Here is a 19,784-nt window from a genome sequence, read left to right on the forward strand (position 1 = left end):
TGTGGCAGCAGCATCTGTAATATTATGGGGTTTCTGCAGGCTGCACTGAGCGGGTCCAATCAGGGTGATTTGCTTAAAGACAGAGCTACTGACAGCCCAGGACTGCAGGGCCTCCTCTGTAGGGCACAAACCAGCCACACCGAGCACTGCTGTCTGCCCCCCTGGCCAGCAGAGTCACACAAGCAGCCCCCTCACGTACCCCAGCGCTCCCTGTGCCCCCCAGCCCCCCCGTTCACAGGGGAGAGGTTATAACCCATCCCCCACCTCCCCTCACACACCCCAGTGCTCCCTGTGCCCCCCCAGCCCCCCCTTACACAGGGGAGAGGTTATAACCCATCCCCCACCTCCCCTCAGACATCCCAGTGTTCCCTGTGCCCCCCAGCCCCCCCTTACCCAGGGGAGAGGTTATAACCCATCCCCCACCTCCCCTCACACACCCCAGTGTTCCCTGTGCCCCCCAGCCCCTCCTCACACAGGGGAGAGGTTATAACCCATCCCCCACCTCCAAACGGGTTCTCCCAGTCCCAAAGGGCCAACCACAATCCCAGTTCAATTGATACCTCGGATCGGACCCAGAAGAGCTGCTGGGCCGAGCCTTAAGAATCTGCCATTTAATGATGGTAAGAAAGAAATTGTTAAAAGACTCAAACTGCCCCCCCCAATTGCGAGGTTCCTGGTGCAGGCTGGTAGCAGAGGTGGATTACCGGCTGTCCTGTAAGTCTCTGGGCCACGTCCTCCGTTAGGCTGGGTCATCCGTCCCGCCGGGCCCCGCTCACAGCACAGATGCTCCTGGAGTGATGGGCTGGAATAAGATGGAGGAGCCCTCAGGGCCCTCTTCATAGCCCTGCCCACGTGGAGGGGCTCCCGTTGCTCTCCTGTGGCCGTCAGCCCCGCGTGGAGTTTGTCACGCGCAAGAGCAAGTCACCTGCCCAGGCCTGACGCTGGAGCAGCCCTGGCTCCCCGGCTGGGCCGAGCGTTCACAGCAAAGCTCCTGTGATGTGCGCAGCCCCCACTCGAGGTGCATTGTCAGAGAAGGGCTGCAGGTCCGCCCTCTCGTGGTCGGCTGGCCAAGCCTCCCGTGTGGTCTCCCAGAAACAAACGTTTGCAATACGAGCCCAGAGCCAACACGCATCACTTCACGTGCCTCTGAGCAGCGTCAACAGAACCAGTGATTCACCAGCTTTCTCCAGACCCCTCACTTGCCCCACTTTGCACAAGAGTTGGTGCAAACATAGAACAGTGGTTGCAACAGTGTTTTGCGTGTTCATATCAGAATCCAGTAATGTCACAGCATCCCAGGGCCTCGTGTCCCCAGATGTCCCAGGCGCGTCCCAGGGCCTCGTGTCCCCAGATGTCCCAGGCGTGTCCCAGGGCCACGTGTCCCCAGATGTTCCAAGCGCATCCTGGGCCACGTGTCCCCAGATGTCCCACACTCGTTCCAGGGCCACGTGTCCCCAGATGTTCCAAGCGCATCCTGGGCTACGTGTCCCCAGATGTTCAAGGTGCGTCCCAGGGCCACATGTCCTCAGATGTTCCAGTGTATCCCAGGGCCTCATGTCCCCAGATGTCTCAGGCGCATCCCAGGACCACGTGTCCTCAGATGCCCAGGCATATTCGAGGCCCACGTGTCCCCAGATGTTCAAGGCGCGTCCCAGGGCCACATGTCCCCAGATGTCCCACGCTTATTCCAGGGCCACGTGTCCCCAGATGTCCCAGGCGCATCCCAGGGCCACATGTCCCCAGATGTCCCACGCTTATTCCAGGGCCACGTGTCCCCAGATGTCCAAGGCACGTCCCAGGGCCACATGTCCCCAGATGTCCCACGCTTATTCCAGGGCCACGTGTCCCCAGATGTCCCAGGCGCATCCCAGAACCACGTATCCCCAGATGTTCAAGGCACGTCCCAGGGCCTCATGTCCCCAGATGTCCCAGGCGCATTCCAGGGCCTCGTGTCCCCAGATGTTCAAGGTACGTCCCAGGGCCTCGTGTCCCCAGATGTCCCAGGCGCATCCCAGGGCCACGTGTCCCCGATTTCCCTGGTGTGTCCCAGGGCCACATAGCCCAAGATGTGCACACACAGACATCTCCAAAGCGTTTTGACTTGCTGCCATACAAGATTTCAATTAAAACACTAACATGAGATCAAACTACCCTGGCACACCTGAAATGGATTAAAAACTTGCCCACCTCAAAATGTAGGTGTAAGCAGGGACTCTCCATAGAGCGGGTGTTTTCCAGTGGGTCCCGCCGGGATCGGTTCTTGGCCCTTTGCAATTTATCATTTTCACCAGTGACCCAGGCAAACACAGCAGCTCAGCACAGATGACGTTTGCAGGTGACCCAGAAATTGGGGGGGTGGGGAATAGCAGGGAACAGGCCACCGGCACGGAGCCGGCTCGTGTCGCGTGGTAAACGAGGCACAGGCAAACAGGTGTTTCGATAAGGACAGACGTGACCCTGCAGGGCGGGAGCAGAGGCGGCAGCCATGCGGAGCAGCGATGCCGGACAAGGCTTGGGGGTGGCGGTGGGAATCAGCCGAACGCGAGCTCCCGGTGCAACGTGGCCAGCAGAGCCGCTGGGGCCCTGGGACGCCCACGGGGATCTGGAGCAGGAGCCGAGAGGTTCTTGCACCCCGCCCTGGGCTCTGGAGCCACCCGGCGGGGCTCCTGGGTCCAGTCCTGAGGCCACAACTCAAGGGGAAGGTCGATGAATCGATAGGAGGCGGGTCAGGGCAGAGTCGGGGGGCTCGAGGGCTCAGAACATGCCGGGAGCAGAGCAGAGACGGCTCCGGGGGCCATGGCCCCGGCTGTAAGGACCGATGTGGGGCGGGATATTGCCCAGTGGCGCTTTGGGGCAGCAGAGGAAGGTCTCGCACGGCCCGTGGCTGGAGGCTGAGGCGTGAATGGTTCACGGTGGGAGCAACTCGCCATCGGACCCGTCCCCCGAGGGGCGCAGGGGACTCGTCATCGCCGGCGGGTTGGGAAAAGCTCTGCGCGGGGGTTAGTGTGGGGCGGGGCCCTGGCCCATGCGCTGCAGGAGGGCAGACGAGTGATCGCAGCCAGCCCTCCTGGCCCTGGAATCTTTAAAACTATGTGCCAGCTGCCCCGCTGGCAGTGTGTCCCCAGATGTGCCGGCTGCCCCCCAGCGGTGTGTCCCCAGATGTGCTGGCTGCCCCCCAGTGGTGCGTCCCCAGATGTGCTGGCTGCCCCCAGCGGTGTGTCCCCAGATGTGCTGGCTGCCCCCCAGCGGTGCGTCCCCAGATGTGCCGGCTGCCCCCCAGCGGTGCGTCCCCAGATGTGCCGGCTGCCCCCCAGCGGTGCGTCCCCAGATGTGCCGGCTGCCCCCCAGCGGTGCGTCCCCAGATGTGCCATCTACCCTCCTGGCAGTGCCCCATGTTTGTGGGCTGGCGTCTGCCAGGCTGGCTGTGCGGCCCCCTCCCCGCCCTGCGGCTGTATGAGCTGTGCTCTAGGAGACAGGCCAGGGGGTGGTCCGGGCGTTCCCAGCTCTGGTCCCTGCCCCGGGGCAGGGCGGGCGGTGCCAGCGGAGTTCAGGCTACTCAGGTGCTCGCTCTGCATGCGGCGGGCTCGCGGGAGGCGCTGGCAGCGGGCACAGGGTCCTGTGTGCCGCTGGCACCTGGTGCGCCGTGACCTGCAGAGCAAGTGCTGAGAGACGGGACGGGGGGGCTCCCTGCAGCCCGCTTGCCTCCTGGGGCCTCTGGGTGGGGGGCTGGCAGGACGGGCGTGGAGCAGCACCCTGCCCAGACCCCAAACGTGCCAGAGAGCGAGGGGGGGAGGCAGGAGCCCAGGCCAGCCGGCTCCCCTCCCCCAGCGCCTGCTCCCATCGGGGCTGGGCTGAGGCCGGTGAGACTCGTGCCGCGTGGGGCCATCGTGTGGGGGCTGGGCGGGTCGCAGGTCGGGGCGGGCCCTGGAACGGGCTGGGAAGGCAGGTGCCAGGAAGCGGCGCAGGGAGCAGCCGGCATAACCGACGCCGGGCCCCGAGGGGCTGGTGCCTGCCACGGGCCCGATCTCCACGATAAGCCGCGGGGGGCAGAGCCTGGGGTGGCGGGCGGGGAATGGCCCCTCCGGGGTGCAGGGCTGACCCCAGCCTGTGCCCCTCCCCCAGCCTGACTCACTGCCCCCGGCGCCCAGAGTGGGGGCGGGGCCTATCGCACCTGGGGGGCGGGGAGGGGGTCGCTCCCTGCCCCCCATCGCCGCGCCTCAGCACAGAGCCTCTGTGGTTAAACCGGCGACGCTCCGGTTTCCTGTGCCACTAACGGCCGGGGGGAGGGGATCCCGCTGCCACAGATCGGGGGGCGCTCCTGGCTCGGCCCCGTGGCCCCGCTGCCCTGCACCATGGGGCTCATGCTGGGGGGAGGCAGCTTCCTGGGCTCCCCATGGCCAGCCCCCCCCAGCCCCAGAGAACCAGCTCACTCGCTGGGGGGGGAGCAGCACCCCCAGTGCCCTCTTTGAGTTGGGCAACCCCCCGGAATTCATGGGACCGACCGCACAGCTCATCCCCCCGCTAGCCTGCCCCCCCGAAGAGAGCAGCCCCCCACGTCACCCACTGGCAGCGGGCCACCCCGCTGCCCCCAGCTCTGCCCATGCCCTCGATTCCACCTCAGACCCCCAGCCCTGCCCGCCCTCTCTGCTCGTGCCCCTCAATTCCACCCCACTCCTCCTGCTGCCCCCTCCGCTCTGCCCGTGCCCCTCAATTCCACCCCACTCCCCCTGCTGCTCCCCCCCGCTCTGCCCGTGCCCCGCAGCCCTTTTTCCTTCCCCCTCCGGCCCGGCTGGCTGACTCTGCGTTGTCCCCACCTGATCCCGGGGCCAGCGCCGGGAAGCGAGGGAGATGCGGCTGCAGGAGTGCGGAGCGAGGTGGTATTGGCACCGCGCCCTGGCACCGCGCCCGGCTGCTCGTTTGAACGGGTGCCAGCTGGCTTCCGGCAGGCCGGGGCTTGCTGAGCGCTGGGGGGGGGGGCAGCACACGGCCGCCTGAGCAGGCTCGCGAGAGGCCTTGTTGACGGGCAGCCGGGCCGAGCCCTGGCGGCCAGTGAGGCTGGAAGGGGCCAATGGGAAACGTGCAGCCTGTAGTTCAGCCAGGGGGCAGAGATGGGGCCCCACCGAGCCCCCAGCCCCATCCCCGGGTCAGCACCAGGCCCCATCCCTGGGTGCGTGAAGGGTGGGAAGCGGAGGGGCTGCAGGCATGTGGGGTGCTCTGCTGCACTGGCTTCCCGGGGGGCTCCAAGCCTCTGGCCAGGGGGGTGGGGAAGTGCCCCACGCCTGGGAGCTGGGGGAAGAGGGGCTGGCCGGCTTGGAAGAGGGTCGGAGGGTGGGCTGAAGGGGGAGCCAGGCCCTGGGAGGCTGCTGAGCAGAGGGCCCTGGGCCCAGAGCAGCTCTGCACCGTAGTTGGGGACATTGAATCCAGAGCAGGGTCCCGTTGGGGCTGCAGGCTGCGTTCCTCTGGGCAGTGCCTGCTGGGCACCAGAGTTGAGCCAGGCCTGGCAGTGCCGTGTCCGGCTCAGATCCCTTGGCTGGCTGCCTGGGCGCTGAGCATGATTGTTCCTGAGAGGCAGCCGCTGAGACCTCAGCAATTCGTGCCGCTTGTGACCCCCAGAGCCACACGGCTGGCTCAGCCAGGAGCTCAGCAAACGCACTGGGCTCGGCCCCAGACCTCCCAGCAGCTCTGGGGGGCTGGGACGGAGGGGGGAAGCCACCAGAGCTGCCGCAGACTCGGTGACGGCTGGGCTCACACGTGTCTGTGTCCCTCATGTGCACAGCCACGCTTGGGGGGGGCTGTGCACAAGTGTGTGTGTGCTGGTGTGTACACACGGTGTGAGTGCAGGCAGGCTCACACGTGTGCAGCTAGGCGCACTGTGTGCACACACGTGTGCAAGTAACTCCACACTCCCCCCGCCCCGACTCCCCGGAGCCTGCTCGGGGCGAGCTCCCGGCCGGGCTGTGCGCTCGGGTCTCGGTGCCTGCCGCCCCTGCCTTCGAAGCGTGTGCCTGAGAGGTTGGGAGTTCCAAGCCGCAAGCCACAGGGAACCCCCACACCCGCTGTATATGCCCCCCCAGCCTGGGCCAGGCCTGGAAGTGGGGCTGGGCCCCCTGACCCCTCGGTGCCGTTGAGGCTGGGCCAGGCTGTCAGAAGCTGCTTGGATCTCCTGGCCTGCCCCCCGCATCTCCGGGCACACGTGGGTCCCAGGACAGGCACTGCTGCTCGTGGCAAGGGATTCTGGGTAACCAGGGATCATCCGCTTGGGCCCACTCGGCTCGGCCTGGGGCTTGGCGGCACAGAGCTCGGACCCCGCACCCCTGAAGGGCCCCCCCAGTGCCCCTCCCCCGTCACTGCCCCTGTTTCCTGAGCCCTGTTCCGTGTGGCCAGAGCCTCCTCCCTGACCCCCTTGGCTCCACTCCTGCCCGAAAGGGGCTCTCCTCTCCGCCGTCTCCCCGGGTCCCGTAGCCAAACGGGGGGCCATGTGCTCGCCCCCCAAACATACGGGGGGCTGCCGGGCCTCCTGCTAGCAGGGCTCCAGACACGCTCCCTCCCGGCTGTGAGGCGGCGCCAGGACCAGCCTGGGGCCCAGTTCAGAGCCGGGCCGTGGGGCAAGGGGGGGCAAGGCCAGTCGGGGAGGGCACTTTGTGAGGGGAGGACACTGCCCGGCCCCGCCCACGGCTGCTGCAGCTGGGCGCCTCCCTGCGGCCGGACAGCCGGTGCATCTGCCCAGAGGGGCCGTCCCATCCATAGGGCCATTGGGGGGCCCAGTGCAGCCCGGGATTACCTGGGGGGGACCCAGCATGGGGCAGGAGTGTCTACCCCCCTCCCCAGTACTCCCCCAGCTCACATTGCTGGGGAGGGGGCCTTTATGCAAGGGGGCGGAGCAGGAGCAGGAAGGGGCGGAGCTTGGGGAAGGGTGGAGTGGGGCAGGGCCTGCGGCAGAGGGGTTGTCCCAGGCCCCGCACCCCCTTGGGACACCCCTCTGCCAGGGCCCGTCGTGGGCCCATTGGCGTTGGCTGAGCAGGGCCCCTGACCGCTGGGGTTTCCCTGTCTCCTTCCAGGGGGCAGGCAATGGGGAGGGGGCACCCACATGCCCTGCCCCTGCTCTCCCACCCTCCTCCTGCAGAGGGCGACGGGGGCCAGGCGCCTTGCAGGTGTAGCATGTGACTGGCAGGACTCCTGGGTCCTGGCTTTCGCTGTGTCCGCACAGAGCACGGCGGGGGGGGGCGGGAGCTGGGGGAGAACCCAGCACTGCGGACAGACGCCCTGGCAGGCACCCTGAGTGCTGGAGGCTGCAGCCCCCTCCCGGGACAGCATGGGGCAGCCCTGGCCTGGGTGGCAGCAGCACGGGCACCCCCCACCCGCTGCAGCGGGGCTCTGGGGATACTGAGGCACAGGGGGCGGCTGCGGCAGAGCAGGGATGGGAGTGTGCGAGGGCACAGCACAGCGGGGGACCCGCAGGGCCTGTGGGTTTTACAGACGCCTCGATGTAAAGGAGGGCCGGTAAACGCAGCCAGTTCACGAGGGGCAGCTGCCGGGTTTGCCCCGTTCGTGGCGGAGCCCCAGCAAACTCCACTAAGCAGGGCGGATGCCAGCCCAGCCTCCCTGGGGACCTGCAAGGAGCTGGCAGGGCCAAGTGGGGCACGGCCCCGGGGCGCAGCCTGCACCTCTGGGGCTGGGCCCGGGGACATGCTCAGGGAAGCATCACGGCCCCATGTTGCTGGGCCCACGGGGGCTCTCCGGGGTGCAGGGCTCCTATCCTCAGCGGCCTCGCAGCCATGCAGAGCGTGGCAGGGGGAGCGGGCACAGGGGGCGTGGGAGGGGAGGGAGCGCGGCCCCCGGCTCACCCCGCTCTCTCTCTCCAGCTCCAGGGTACCCCAGGTTCTCGGGGAGTCTGGCCTCCACCTTCCTTCCCATGAGCCATTTGGATCACCATGGGAACAGCAACGTCCTCTACGGCCAGCACCGCTTCTACGAAAGCCAGAAAGGCAGGTACCAGGAGGGGCTGGGCCGGCCCAGCGGCCGGGCGCCTGCTCCCCAGGGCAGGGGCTGCCAGGGTGCCCCGGAGGGGACGGGGGAGAGGCAGGCAGCTCTTGGCACAAGCCTGTGCCCGGCGAGAGCGTTCTGCTGGCGCGCTGGCCTGGTGACGGCAGCACAGGGGCTGTTTCCCGGCCGGAGGGGACCCCCCCCCAAGGGTCAGTTACGGGCCAGAGCCAGAGGCTGATTCTTTGGGGCCATTTGGACTGAAAAAGGTGGGAAGCTTCTGGCAGGAAGTGGGGGGGATTCGGGGGGCTGGGGGCAGGAGGCCGGGAGAGGGTGCTGGGGGGGTAGTTCGGGGATGGGGAGGGCAGTTTGGGAATGCTGGATGGGGAGGACGGGGGGGCAGGAGGCCGGGAGGGGAAGCTGGGGGGGCGGTTCGGGGATGGGGAGGGCAGTTTGGGAATGCTGGATGGGGAGGACGGGGGGGCAGGAGGCCGGGAGGGGAAGCTGGGGGGGCGGTTCGGGGATGGGGAGGGCAGTTTGGGAACTCTGGGTGGGGAGGACGGGGGGGCAGGAGGCCGGGGGGGCGGCTGGGGGGCGGTTTGGGGATGGGGAGGGCAGTTTGGGAACTCTGGGTGGGGAGGACGGGGGGGCAGGAGGCCGGGGGGGCGGCTGGGGGGCGGTTCGGGGATGGGGGGGCAGTTTGGGAACTCTGGGTGAGGAGGACGGGGGGGCAGGAGGCCGGGGGGGGGGGCTGGGGGATGGGGGGGGGGGCAGTTTGGGAACTCTGGGTGGGGAGGACGGGGGGGCAGGAGGCCGGGGGGGGGGGTGCTGGCGAGGGCCATAGCACCGCCTAGGCGGGGGCCGTGTCCCGGGCGGCGGAGGGAGGCGCTCGTGGGTGCCGACGGCCCCGCACTCACTGTTCCCCCCCTTCCCCCCAGATAACTTCTACCTGCGGAACCTGCCGGCCCAGCCCGCCCTGCTGTCAGCCAACCACAACTTCCCCAGCATCGCCCGGGCCGCCCCCGGCCACCCCATCGGGTCCTGCAGCCGGGAGCGGGAGGCCGGCTCGGGGCAGAAGCCGCCCAAGGAGTACGACCGCTACCTGCTGGCCAAGGAGAAGGCGGCCAAGGGGGAGGCCAAGGAGCGGCAGGCGGAGGAGGAGGCCAAGGAGCGGCACAAGCTGGTGCTGCCCCTGGCGCCCGAGGGGCACTGCAAGGAGGGGCCCCCCCTGCGCAGCGCCTGCGAGAACCGGGCCAGGCACCTCAGCGCCTGCCTGCTGAACGCCAAAGTGCTCAACGGCGAGGCCCACAAGGGCGTCCTGCCCAGCTGCACGGGCGGCGTCCTGCCCCGCCACGCCCAGAGCCGCTGCCCCAAGGAGGGGGCCCGGTCGGAGCGGGAGCTGGCTCCCCACGAGCCGGCCCAGCCCTACAGCGAGTGCCTGGAGCGGCGGCAGATGCTGCACCACTCGGTCTCCTACACGGTCCCGTCCAGCCTGCCCGCCATGGCCCCCTCGCTCAGCACCTCGGCCGGCACCTTCCCCTGCCTGCAGCTCCACTCCAGCCCCGACGGGCTGTGCGCCTTGCAGGACAAAGCCGGGCGGGAGCTGAAGCTCAGCGGGGCCACCTTCGTGCCGTCCGTGGGACACCTGACCGACAAGAGCAGGTCCTTCCAGGTGGCGGCCGAGGCCTGCGGCCTGGGCGGCGAGGCCAAGGACAGGCCAGAGATGGGCCTGGAGCACGCGGGCGCCTACGGCAACTCCTACCACCCCCTCAAGGCGGAGGGCAAGGCGGAGCGGAGGCTGGAGTGGGCGCCAAGCTCCGGCGCCCGGCTGAAAGGCCCGGAGTACCTGAGCGGCCCCGAGGCCCCCTTCCCCAGCCTGCCCCAGCCCCCCAAGGGCGGCCCGGAGAAAGGCAGCTACTTCGAGATGGCGCCGCCGCAGGACTGCTCCCGGGCCGGCCGGCAGGAGGCCCTGTGCGCCAAACTCAGCCAGTCCTGCTGCACGATGGACAAGGGCCCCAAGGAGAGCCAGGGCCCAAGCGGGCAGAAGGTGGCGCGGATCCGGCACCAGCAGCACGTGCCGCCGGAGCTGGAGCTGGGGGGGGGCGGCGCCGAGGCCAAGCGGAAGCCGATGGGCTACAACGGCACCCCCCTGGCCCCGTGGGGCGTGCAGGGGCAGGGCGGGCCCATGCCCATGGGCGAGGAGCGGAAGGGCGCCTACCTCGACCCCTTCAGCACCAGCTTGCAGCAGGCCGCGCTGATGTCTCAGGGCTCGGTGCTGGGCCAGGACATGCAGAGCCCCCCCGACGAGGTGTCGGCCATGAAGAACCTGCTGAAATACAGCAACCAAGCACTCATTGTGGGCCGGGGGCTGGGCGCCATCAAGGGCAGCTGCGCCCAGCCCGACGGGAAGTTCCAGGCCGGCAAAGGGCCGCAGGAGCTGGAGCGGCCGGACTGCGCCCGCAGCCGAGACCACGAGCTGGCCCACGGGGAGGGCGAAGTGCGGCAGCCGCCCGTGGGCATCGCCGTGGCGGTGGCGCGGCAGAAGGACACGCTGAGCCGGCCGGAGTCCTACGGTGCCAACTCCAGCCGCCAGAGTCGGGCGGCCATGGGCCTGAAAGGTAACGGGGCCGGCTGGCCGGGCGCTGCCCTGGGCCCCGCCAATCAGACCCCCCCCGTCTGCTTCTCTCCCCGCCGGCCCAGCCTGAGCCCCCTGCCACGGCCCTGCCAGTCAGCGTGTGCCCCTCGCTCCCGCCCCGCAGCCCCTGCCAGCCCCACCCTGCCGGTGCCCCTCGCTCCCGCCCCGCAGCCCCTGCCGGCCCCACCCTGCCGGTGCCCCTCGCTCCCGCCCCGCAGCCCCTGCCGGCCCCACCCTGCCGGTGCCCCTCGCTCCCGCCCCGCAGCCCCTGCCGGCCCCACCCTGCCGGTGCCCCTCGCTCCCGCCCCGCAGCCCCTGCCAGCCCCACCCTGCCGGTGCCCCTCGCTCCCGCCCCGCAGCCCCTGCCAGCCCCACCCTGCCGGTGCCCCTCGCTCCCGCCCCGCAGCCCCTGCCGGCCCCACCCTGCCGGTGCCCCTCGCTCCCGCCCCGCAGCCCCTGCCGGCCCCACCCTGCCGGTGCCCCTCGCTCCCGCCCCGCAGCCCCTGCCGGCCCCACCCTGCCGGTGCCCCTCGCTCCCGCCCCGCAGCCCCTGCCGGCCCCACCCTGCCGGTGCCCCTCGCTCCCGCCCCGCAGCCCCTGCCAGCCCCACCCTGCCGGTGCCCCTCGCTCCCGCCCCGCAGCCCCTGCCAGCCCCACCCTACCGGTGCCCCTCGCTCCCGCCCCGCAGCCCCTGCCAGCCCCACCCTGCCGGTGCCCCTCGCTCCCGCCCCGCAGCCCCTGCCGGCCCCACCCTGCCGGTGCCCCTCGCTCCCGCCCCGCAGCCCCTGCCGGCCCCACCCTGCCGGTGCCCCTCGCTCCCGCCCCGCAGCCCCTGCCAGCCCCACCCTGCCGGTGCCCCTCGCTCCCGCCCCGCAGCCCCTGCCGGCCCCACCCTGCCGGTGCCCCTCGCTCCCGCCCCGCAGCCCCTGCCGGCCCCACCCTGCCGGTGCCCCTCGCTCCCGCCCCGCAGCCCCTGCCGGCCCCACCCTGCCGGTGCCCCTCGCTCCCGCCCCGCAGCCCCTGCCGGCCCCACCCTGCCGGTGCCCCTCGCTGCCGCCCCACAGCCCCTGCCAGCCCCACCCTGCCGGTGCCCCTCGCTGCCGCCCCGCAGCCCCTGCCGGCCCCACCCTGCCGGTGCCCCTCGCTCCCGCCCCGCAGCCCCTGCCGGCCCCACCCTGCCGGTGCCCCTCGCTGCCGCCCCGCAGCCCCTGCCGGCCCCACCCTGCCGGTGCCCCTCGCTCCCGCCCCGCAGCCCCTGCCGGCCCCACCCTGCCGGTGCCCCTCGCTTCCGCCCCGCAGCCCCTGCGAGCCCCACCCTGCCGGTGCCCCTCGCTCCCGCCCCGCAGCCCCTGCCAGCCCCACCGTGCCAGTGCCCCTCACTTCCAGCCCCCATCCACGCCTTGCTGGGGCCCCTCAGCCTCCGCCTCGGTTTCCCACCCTGAGCACAGCAGCCCGAGCCGGGGGGGAGAAGGGCCGAGGCCCTGCCACGTGTCCCTCACGTGTCGCTTTGTGGCCTGCAGCCGGCTCCGCACGCCCCATGCACGTCATCGACCTGGAGGCGGAGGAGGAGCGGGGCCGCCTGTGCGAGGAGCGGCTGGGCATCGCGGGCCGAGAGCTTCTCCTCCAGTAAGAACCCAGCGGGCCCCGGCCCACGACAGCCAGGCTGGGCGGCGCCCCCCCAGGGCTGCCCGGATCCCACCTCCCGGGCAACTGTGCCCTGAGCCTTCCTCCATGGGGCCTCCGGGTGTCCCCGGGGCGGGTGCCGGAGGGCGGCCAGGCTGCACCGAAGCTTCTCGGCAGACCTGGGGCCCGATCCTGCACGGTGCCGCGTGCTGGCAGCGCTTGCCGGGGCTGCGGGAGACAAGGGGGGGATCTCGGAGCTGGGCAGCCCAGGCTGGGGGTCAGGGCGGGGGGTGCTGGGGGTGGCTCCGGGGGGCCTCTCACTGTTCTCCGTCTCCCCTCCGCTTTGCAGGGAGAACAAGGACCTCGTGGACTTTGCCAGGATCCACCCGTCCAGCAGCTGCCCGGGCGACCTCACCTCCCACCTCATGATCGCAGGCGGCTCCTCTCTGCAGCCCGGCCAGCTGGGAGGGGACCCTGCCGGCCACCCGCACCCGGCCCACACGCACTGGCTGCCCCGCACCCGCAGCCCCTCCCTCTGGATGGGGGGACACTCGTACGGTCAGTGCGAGGTGGGGCGGGGGTCCCCGGGAAATCCCTGCTCCCGCTCCGGGCGGGGGGTGACTGAAGGGAGGGGCTGGCAGCCCCCCCCCCCTCCCCGGGGCGCTCCTCCAGCTGTGCCGGGACTCGCGGGGGTTGGAACGCCAGCGCCGGGGCCCTGGGCCCGCCTGGCAGAGCCGGGGGGGGTGCAGCCCCGGGGACACCTGCTCCCATGAGCCTCCTGTTCCCTCCACAGGCATCAGCCACCCGGCCTTGCACCAGAACCTGCCGCCCGGCTTCCCGGCCTCCATGCCCAGCACCATGCAGTCTGTGTTCCCCCTGCCCCAGGACCCCCCCGCCCAGCTGGTCCTCCTGCCCACGGAGCCGGCAGCCCACGGCGCCCCCCACGCGCTGGGTAAGGCCACGGAGCGGGCAGCGGGCTGGGGGGGCTCGGCCAGCCGGGGCTGCGGCGCTGACCCCCCCGCTCTCTCGGCAGCTGACGTGATGGACCAGGCCTCGCTGTGGCCGCCCATGTACCCGGGCCGGGCCCCCGGCTCCCACCTGCAGCACGCGGGGCAGCTCCCGGTCTACTCGCGCTCCCAGTTCCTCCGGCAGCAGGAGCTCTACGCCCTGCAGCAGCAGCGGGCCGCCCAGGCGCTGGAGCTGCAGCGGCAATCCCACATCCAGGTCAGGCGGGGGGCGGCGGGGGGCTGGTCTGTCCGGGGCTGGGCCGTGGGCCTGGGCTGTGGGGCTGGACCGTGGGGCTGGTCTGTCCGGGGCTGGGCCGTGGGCCTGGGCTGTGGGCCTGGGCTGTGGGGCTGGTCTTTCCGGGGCTGGGCTGTGGGGCTGGACCGTGGGGCTGGTCTGTCCGGGGCTGGGCTGTGGGCCTGGGCTGTGGGGCTGGACCGTGGGGCTGGTCTTTCCAGGGCTGGGCCGTGGGCCTGGGCTGTGGGCCTGGGCTGTGGGGCTGGTCTTTCCGGGGCTGGGCTGTGGGCCTGGACTGTGGGGCTGGTCTGTCCGGGGCTGGGCTGTGGGGCTGGACCGTGGGGCTGGTCTGTCCGGGGCTGGGCTGTGGGGCTGGACCGTGGGGCTGGTCTGTCCGGGGCTGGGCTGTGGGCCTGGGCTGTGGGGCTGGACCGTGGGGCTGGTCTGTCTGGGGCTGGTCTGTCTGGGGCTGGGCTGTGGGGCTGGTCTGTCTGGGGCTGGACCGTGGGGCTGGTCTGTCCGGGGCTGGTCTGTCTGGGGCTGGGCTGTGGGGCTGGTCTGTCTGGGGCTGGACCGTGGGGCTGGTCTGTCCGGGGCTGGGCTGTGGGCCTGGGCTGTGGGGCTGGACCGTGGGGCTGGTCTGTCCGGGGCTGGGCTGTGGGGCTGGACCGTGGGGCTGGTCTGTCCGGGGCTGGGCTGTGGGCCTGGGCTGTGGGGCTGGACCGTGGGGCTGGTCTGTCTGGGGCTGGGCTGTGGGGTGACCTGTCTGGGGCTGGGCCGTGGGGCTGGTCTGTCCAGGGCTGGCCCATGGGGCTGGTCTGTCTGGGGCTGGGCTGTGGGGCTGGTCTGTCTGGGGCTGACTCGTGGGGCTGGGCTGTCCGGGGCTGGGCCGTTGGGCTGGTCTGTCCGGGGCTGACCCATGGGGCTGGGTCTGTGGGGCTGGGCCGTGGGGCTGGTCTGTCCGGGGCTGACCCATGGGGCTGGGCCGTGGGGCTGGTCTGTCCGGGGCTGGGCCGTGGGGCTGGTCTGTCCGGGGCTGACCCATGGGGCTGGGTCTGTGGGGCTGGGCCGTGGGGCTGGTCTGTCCGGGGCTGACCCGTGGGGCTGGTCTGTGGGGCTGGGCCATGGGGCTGGGCTGTCCGGGGCTGACCCATGGGGCTGGGCCGTGGGGCTGGGCTGTCCGGGGCTGGGCCGTGGGGCTGGTCTGTCCGGGGCTGACCCATGGGGCTGGTCTGTGGGGCTGGGCCGTGGGGCTGGGCTGTCCGGGGCTGACCCATGTCCATGCCCCACAGCGGAAGGCGGAGGAGCAGCCTGCTGAGCTGGAGGAGCTGGGCCCCGAGAAGCCCCTCAAGCTGAACCACAAACCAGTTGCCTTAACGCCCCCCACCAAGGGCCTCTCCTCGCCGGCCCCCTGCCCTGCCAAGCTCTCGCCCTGCTGCCACTCGCCCGCCCTGCGGCACCCCTCGAAATGCCCCTCGGCGCACCCCGCCGCCCCCTGCACTTTACCCGCCTGCCCGGCGCCCAGCTCGGCCGTGGCCCCGCGCTCCCCGCCTGCCAGCCCCGGCCCGGCGCCCAGCTCCAAGGGCAGCGAAGCGGAAGACAAGCGGGCGGAGGGGCAGCCTGCCCGGGGCTACCCCAAGTCGCTGGAGCCAGGTGGGGAGCGTGCCGGGACGGGGGGGTGGGAATGGCTGAGGCCTGGCGCTGGCCGTGGGGCGGGGAGCCGGGTCTCTGAGGCTCCAGCGTGGCCAGGACAGCAGCTGGGCGCCGCGGTGGCAAGGCCCGGGGAGATGCTGGCAGCTCAGGATCCTCGGGGGCAGGAGGGTGGCCCTGGTGGGGTGGGGGTGGGGAGACGTCAGTCAAAGGGGGCAGGAGGAGGGGCATCAGCAAGGCCAGAGCCTCCCCATCCCGGGCGGCCCCCCATGGGGCGACCGGTGCCAGGCCAGGGAGAGGGGCCAATGCCCAGCTTGGCCAGTTGATGCCCGCTGGAGGTCTGGCCCCAGCCATCATGGGCTCCCTGAGTACCGGGGGGCAGCCGAGCCGGGGGATGCAGGGGGGCTGGGAGCTCTGGTGGGGAGCAGCCTGAGGGGCGTATCGAGCTTCCCCTGCACCCTCTGTGGTGTGACTGGGGGGGCACCGACCAAGCAGCCGTGTGGGCCCTGGCACCTCGGGGCTGGGGCTCTCCAGGCCCCTCTGACTGGCTGGGGGGGCCCCGGGGCAATGGGGGACACAACATCCAGGCTAGGCCTCGAGGGAGGGAGCCCCCCGACTGAGGCGAGCAGCGGAGGTCAGAGCCCCTGCCCGGGCTGGCGCTGGGGGGCGCGCGGGCCCCTCTCCTGACGGTGCCGCCTTGCCCCACAGACCTCCCGCTGGGCTACGGCTTCCCGGCCGTCAGCATGGGCTACGCCTCGCCGCTGGCCGTGCACGCCGCCGAGCCGGCCGACCCCAACACTATGCAAAGCGTCGCCCCGGCAGCCGAGCCCGAGCAGTCCCGGACGTTCCCCCCCGCCGAGGAGCCGCGCTGCCCCCCCGCCCCGGCCCTGCTGGAGGAGCGGGTGGCCCAGGGGGTCGCGCCTGAGCCCCTGGGCCAGCATCTCTCCCACCACCACCTCCTCCTCCCCCCGGGGCAGGCCTCCGGGGAGCTGCCTGGGGCAGCCGCAGAGGAGCTGGGAGAGCCCCCCTACGGCCCAGTGCTGGGGGGGCCTGGCTTGGCTTCGGCTCAGGGAGCTCTGGAGGAGAGCGGGGGTCTGGAGGAGCAGCTGGGGGCCCCGGCAGGCCCCGCCCCGAAGGCCCTGGGGGGCGCGGGCCGGGAGGAGGCCGGCGAGGCAGCGGGCTGGGAGGCCGCCTGCGGCGAGGAGCAGGAGGGCGACGCCCTGCGCCTCCTCCGGGCCCCTCTGAGCGGGCTGGACGCCCTGGTCATCGCGGGCATCGACTTGGGAGACCTGCCTGCCCTGAGCCCGGCTGGCGGGACCCCCCCCGCCGGCCCCCCCTCGCCCTGCCCCTGCCGCTCAGGCGTCCCCGGCATCGCCCTGCTCAGCGAGCTGGCCGACCTGGAGCTCCAGCGGCAGAGGTGCGACGCCGCCACGCAAGGTAAGGAGCTCTGGGCGGGGCGGGGGCGGCATTGCCCGGCGAGGGCGGGGGGGCAGCATTGCCTGGTGGGGGCGGGGCGGGGGCGGCATCGCCCGGCGAGGGCGGGGGGGGGCGGCATCGCCCGGCGGGGGCGGGGGGGGGGCGGCATCGCCCGGTGGGGGGGGGGGGCAGCATCGCCCGGTGGGGGCAGGGTGGCATTGCCCGGTGGGGGCGGGGCAGGGGTGGCATCGCCCGGTGGGGGCAGGGCGGCATCTCCCGGTGGGGGCGGGGCGGGTGGCATCGCCCGGTGGGGGCAGGGCAGGGTGGCATCGCCCGGCGGGGGCAGGGCAGGGTGGCATCGCCCGGTGGGGGCGGGGCAGGGTGGCATCGCCCGGTGGGGGCAGGGCAGGGTGGCATCGCCCGGCGGGGGCGGGGCGGGTGGCATCGCCCGGTGGGGGGGCGGCATCGCCCGGTGGGGGCGGGGCAGGGCGGCATCGCCCAGTGGGGGTGGGGCAGGGTGGCATCGCCCGGCAAGGGCGGGGCAGGGTGGCATCGCCCGGTGGGGGCGGGGCAGGGTGGCATCGCCCGGTGGGGGCAGGGCAGGGCGGCATCGCCCGGTGGGGGCGGGGCAGGGGTGGCACCAGGCTTGCACCTGCAGGATTCTGCCCCCTCTGCACCCAGCCGCACTCCCAGGACCCTGCCCCACCCAGCCGCACCTGTGGGATTCTGCCCCCCTCCGCCCCATCTGCACCCATGGGACCCTGCCCCTCCTTCCTGCCTGCCAGCCCATGCCCTTTGGCCTGGAACAAACCCCCCCCCCCCGCCCCTTCCCAGCAGCTGCCAGGACCCTCTGGCCAAGGTACTTGGCATCCCCGTGGATTTCCCTGCGGCTGGATCGCTGGGGCTTGCAGACCCTCCCAGCGCCGCGTGCACGGGCGGGGAGCCAGGAGCTGTGGCAGCCGATGGCGATGGCAGAGGTTCTGGTCCCGGGCTCAGGGCGCGCCAGCAGGCACTGGGCGGGGGTGGCTCGTGGGGGTCGTTAGCTGATGAGCCCAGGGGGCCTGTGAGGCTGGGGGCGCGGGATGGTCCCCGCTGTGGGGCCGGGGCAGCTCCCCCTCCCCTGACCTGTCTGCTCCCGGCAGGGGAGGATGAAGACTTGGTGGCTGTCAACCTCCGGAGCCTGGCGACCATCGCAGCCCTGGTGGAGGCGGCCGGCGAGGAGCTCAGCCCGCCCTGCCTCAGCCCCCTGGCAGCCCCCCTGCCCCCCCGCACACGGGGCCTGCGGCGGAAATACACCTGGACCCCCAAAAGCAAACCCGTGAGTGCCAGCCCCGGCCCCCCGCCTGTCTCTGCTCCTGGGAGCCCCGTGCTCGCCCCCCAGCCCCACTTTGGCCTCTGGGGCCCTTGGCCCCCTCCCACGCTTAGTCTGTTGGTTGCCCAGGGCCCTGCCTGGCTCCTACCACCCCCCAGAGCTAGGCGCATTCTCTGGCACGTGGGGACTCCAGGCTCCCCGCCAGGCAGTTCCCTGCGGGGCCCAGGTGCCGTGCCCTGTTAGGAACCGGAGCCAGGGGACCTGGTGGCTGGGTGGGGTGGCCCATCCCCAGCAGATGGGTGCTCCGTTGCCTCTGGCGGAGGGGGACCGTCCCAGCTGAAAGGGGCACATGCCTGGGCTCCTCTCCCCAGTCGCCCGAAGCTCCGCGGGGCTCCACGGGCCGGTTCAGGCACAGGAGAGGTGCCAGGCTGGCGGTGCCAGCGAAGGGAGCTGGGCGGGCAGGCCCTTGGCTCTCCTTCCCCTGCTGACGCCGGGCCTGCCCCCAGGTCTGCCCCCTGAAGGCCGCCATCGAGCAGCTGGACACGCAGGAGGTGGAGATGAGGGTGCGGCTGGCGGAGCTGCAGCGTCGCTACAAGGAGAAGCAACGAGAGCTGGTGAAACTGCAGCGCCGGCACGACCACGAGTACGTGCCCCCGACACCCGCCTCGGAGCCCGGCGCCTCCCGCAGCAGCTGCAGGGAGCGGGGAGGGATGGGGTATCGGGGAGGAGAGAAGAGGGGTCCCCCGAGGCCTCTGCTGTGTCCCAGGAGGTGTCGGAGCACCCTCCCTAGGCAGAACCCGGAATAGCAGTGGGGCAGTGAGGTCACCGGTGTGACGAGTTTGCAGCCGTTCTCAGCCTGCGTTGGACACTCGAGCCCAGGCTGAGCCCGGTGCAGACTGCGGGGGGGGGGGGGCGAGTTCCAGAGCGGGGGCCTCCTGGCCTCACTGTGGTTTTGGCTGCTGCCCGCAGGCACGACGAGAGCTCGCGGAGCCCGGCGCGGCGCGGCCCAGGGCGGCCGAGGAAACGGAAGCACTCCAGCACGCTCGGCGCCCTGCGGCCCAGCAATGCGCTCAGCAGGGCGGACGGCCGGAAAGTCAAGTGAGTGAGGCTGCGGGGTTGTGGGCTACGCCGGCTGCTGGGGGTGGCGTGGCCTGAGGAAGCCCCAGGCGCTGATGCCAGGGGGGTGCTGGGTACATTGCCTGGTGGCTTGGGAGAGCGGGGGGGCTCGTTCCCACTCCCGGCGGGACACCCCCGCTTGGCTGTCTCAGCACCAGGTCTGAGAAGCTCCGGCTGCCAGACCCCCAGCTCCGTGGTGGGCAGCAGCCGAGCGCTGGGCACTGCCCTGGGGGTGCCAGGGCCTCGGCCCGGTGCCCTCAGTTGGCTGCCTGCATCTCCCTTGCCTCGCAGCGCCTCTGCCCCAGATGACGGGCCATTGGCCGGGCGCATCAGGCTCCCCGTGGGGCCGGCGGCACGGCCGGTCCCCCCCTTCCGCTGCGCGCCTTGTGCTCCCTCCCGCCCCGTCGCCCAGCGCAGCGGACCCGACTTGCCGGCACAGTCCCGGGGAGCCCCCCCCTTGGACGGGGAAGGCAGCGTTGCATAAAAGCCTCTTTATCTGCGCTGTATAAAGTCATTGGTCACGCTGCAGCGCTGTTCATTGCTGCTGGCGCTTTATTATTATCCATTAGCCGCCCGGCACAGTCATTCCCGCACTCCCGGGCCCTGTATAATTGTCCTTCTCGGCTACAAATTGCCTCTCCCGGCAGGCCCATTTGCATAAATCCTCCGAGCTAGTCCAAACATGATTGGAGTGTGTGCGCGCAGAGCATCAATCCTGATGATTTGGTAATAATAGTTAAATCTGTACTAAATGGTTCCTTCAATTAAGACAGAGGAAAAAAATTAATCTCGAGGTTTTATGTCACAAAA

General features: G+C 71.6%; 1 protein-coding gene across 7 annotated transcripts in view; it reads left to right on the forward strand.

The window, feature by feature from the left end:
- The window catches only part of BAHCC1 (BAH domain and coiled-coil containing 1), an 89,305-nt gene that overhangs the window by 49,071 nt on the left and 20,450 nt on the right, over positions 1 to 19,784 (forward strand). For 6 of the 7 annotated variants that reach the window (XM_089771862.1, XM_089771858.1, XM_075904061.2 and 3 more), the window contains exons 4-14: positions 7,863 to 7,985; positions 8,919 to 10,598; positions 12,136 to 12,241; positions 12,588 to 12,796; positions 13,032 to 13,190; positions 13,272 to 13,462; positions 14,773 to 15,133; positions 15,839 to 16,567; positions 17,689 to 17,864; positions 18,365 to 18,501; positions 18,828 to 18,956. In XM_089771862.1, the coding sequence (XP_089627988.1) occupies positions 7,863 to 7,985; positions 8,919 to 10,598; positions 12,136 to 12,241; positions 12,588 to 12,796; positions 13,032 to 13,190; positions 13,272 to 13,462; positions 14,773 to 15,133; positions 15,839 to 16,567; positions 17,689 to 17,864; positions 18,365 to 18,501; positions 18,828 to 18,956 (4,000 nt within the window). Of the gene's footprint in view, positions 1 to 779; positions 1,969 to 7,862; positions 7,986 to 8,918; positions 10,599 to 12,135; positions 12,242 to 12,587; positions 12,797 to 13,031; positions 13,191 to 13,271; positions 13,463 to 14,772; positions 15,134 to 15,838; positions 16,568 to 17,688; positions 17,865 to 18,364; positions 18,502 to 18,827; positions 18,957 to 19,784 lie in introns of those variants that run through there. The other variant, XM_089771860.1, reaches the window with a different exon arrangement.

This window comes from Pelodiscus sinensis, chromosome 20 (assembly GCF_052426305.1).
Source record: "Pelodiscus sinensis isolate ZL-2025 chromosome 20, ASM5242630v1, whole genome shotgun sequence".
Taxonomy (NCBI): domain Eukaryota; kingdom Metazoa; phylum Chordata; order Testudines; family Trionychidae; genus Pelodiscus; species Pelodiscus sinensis.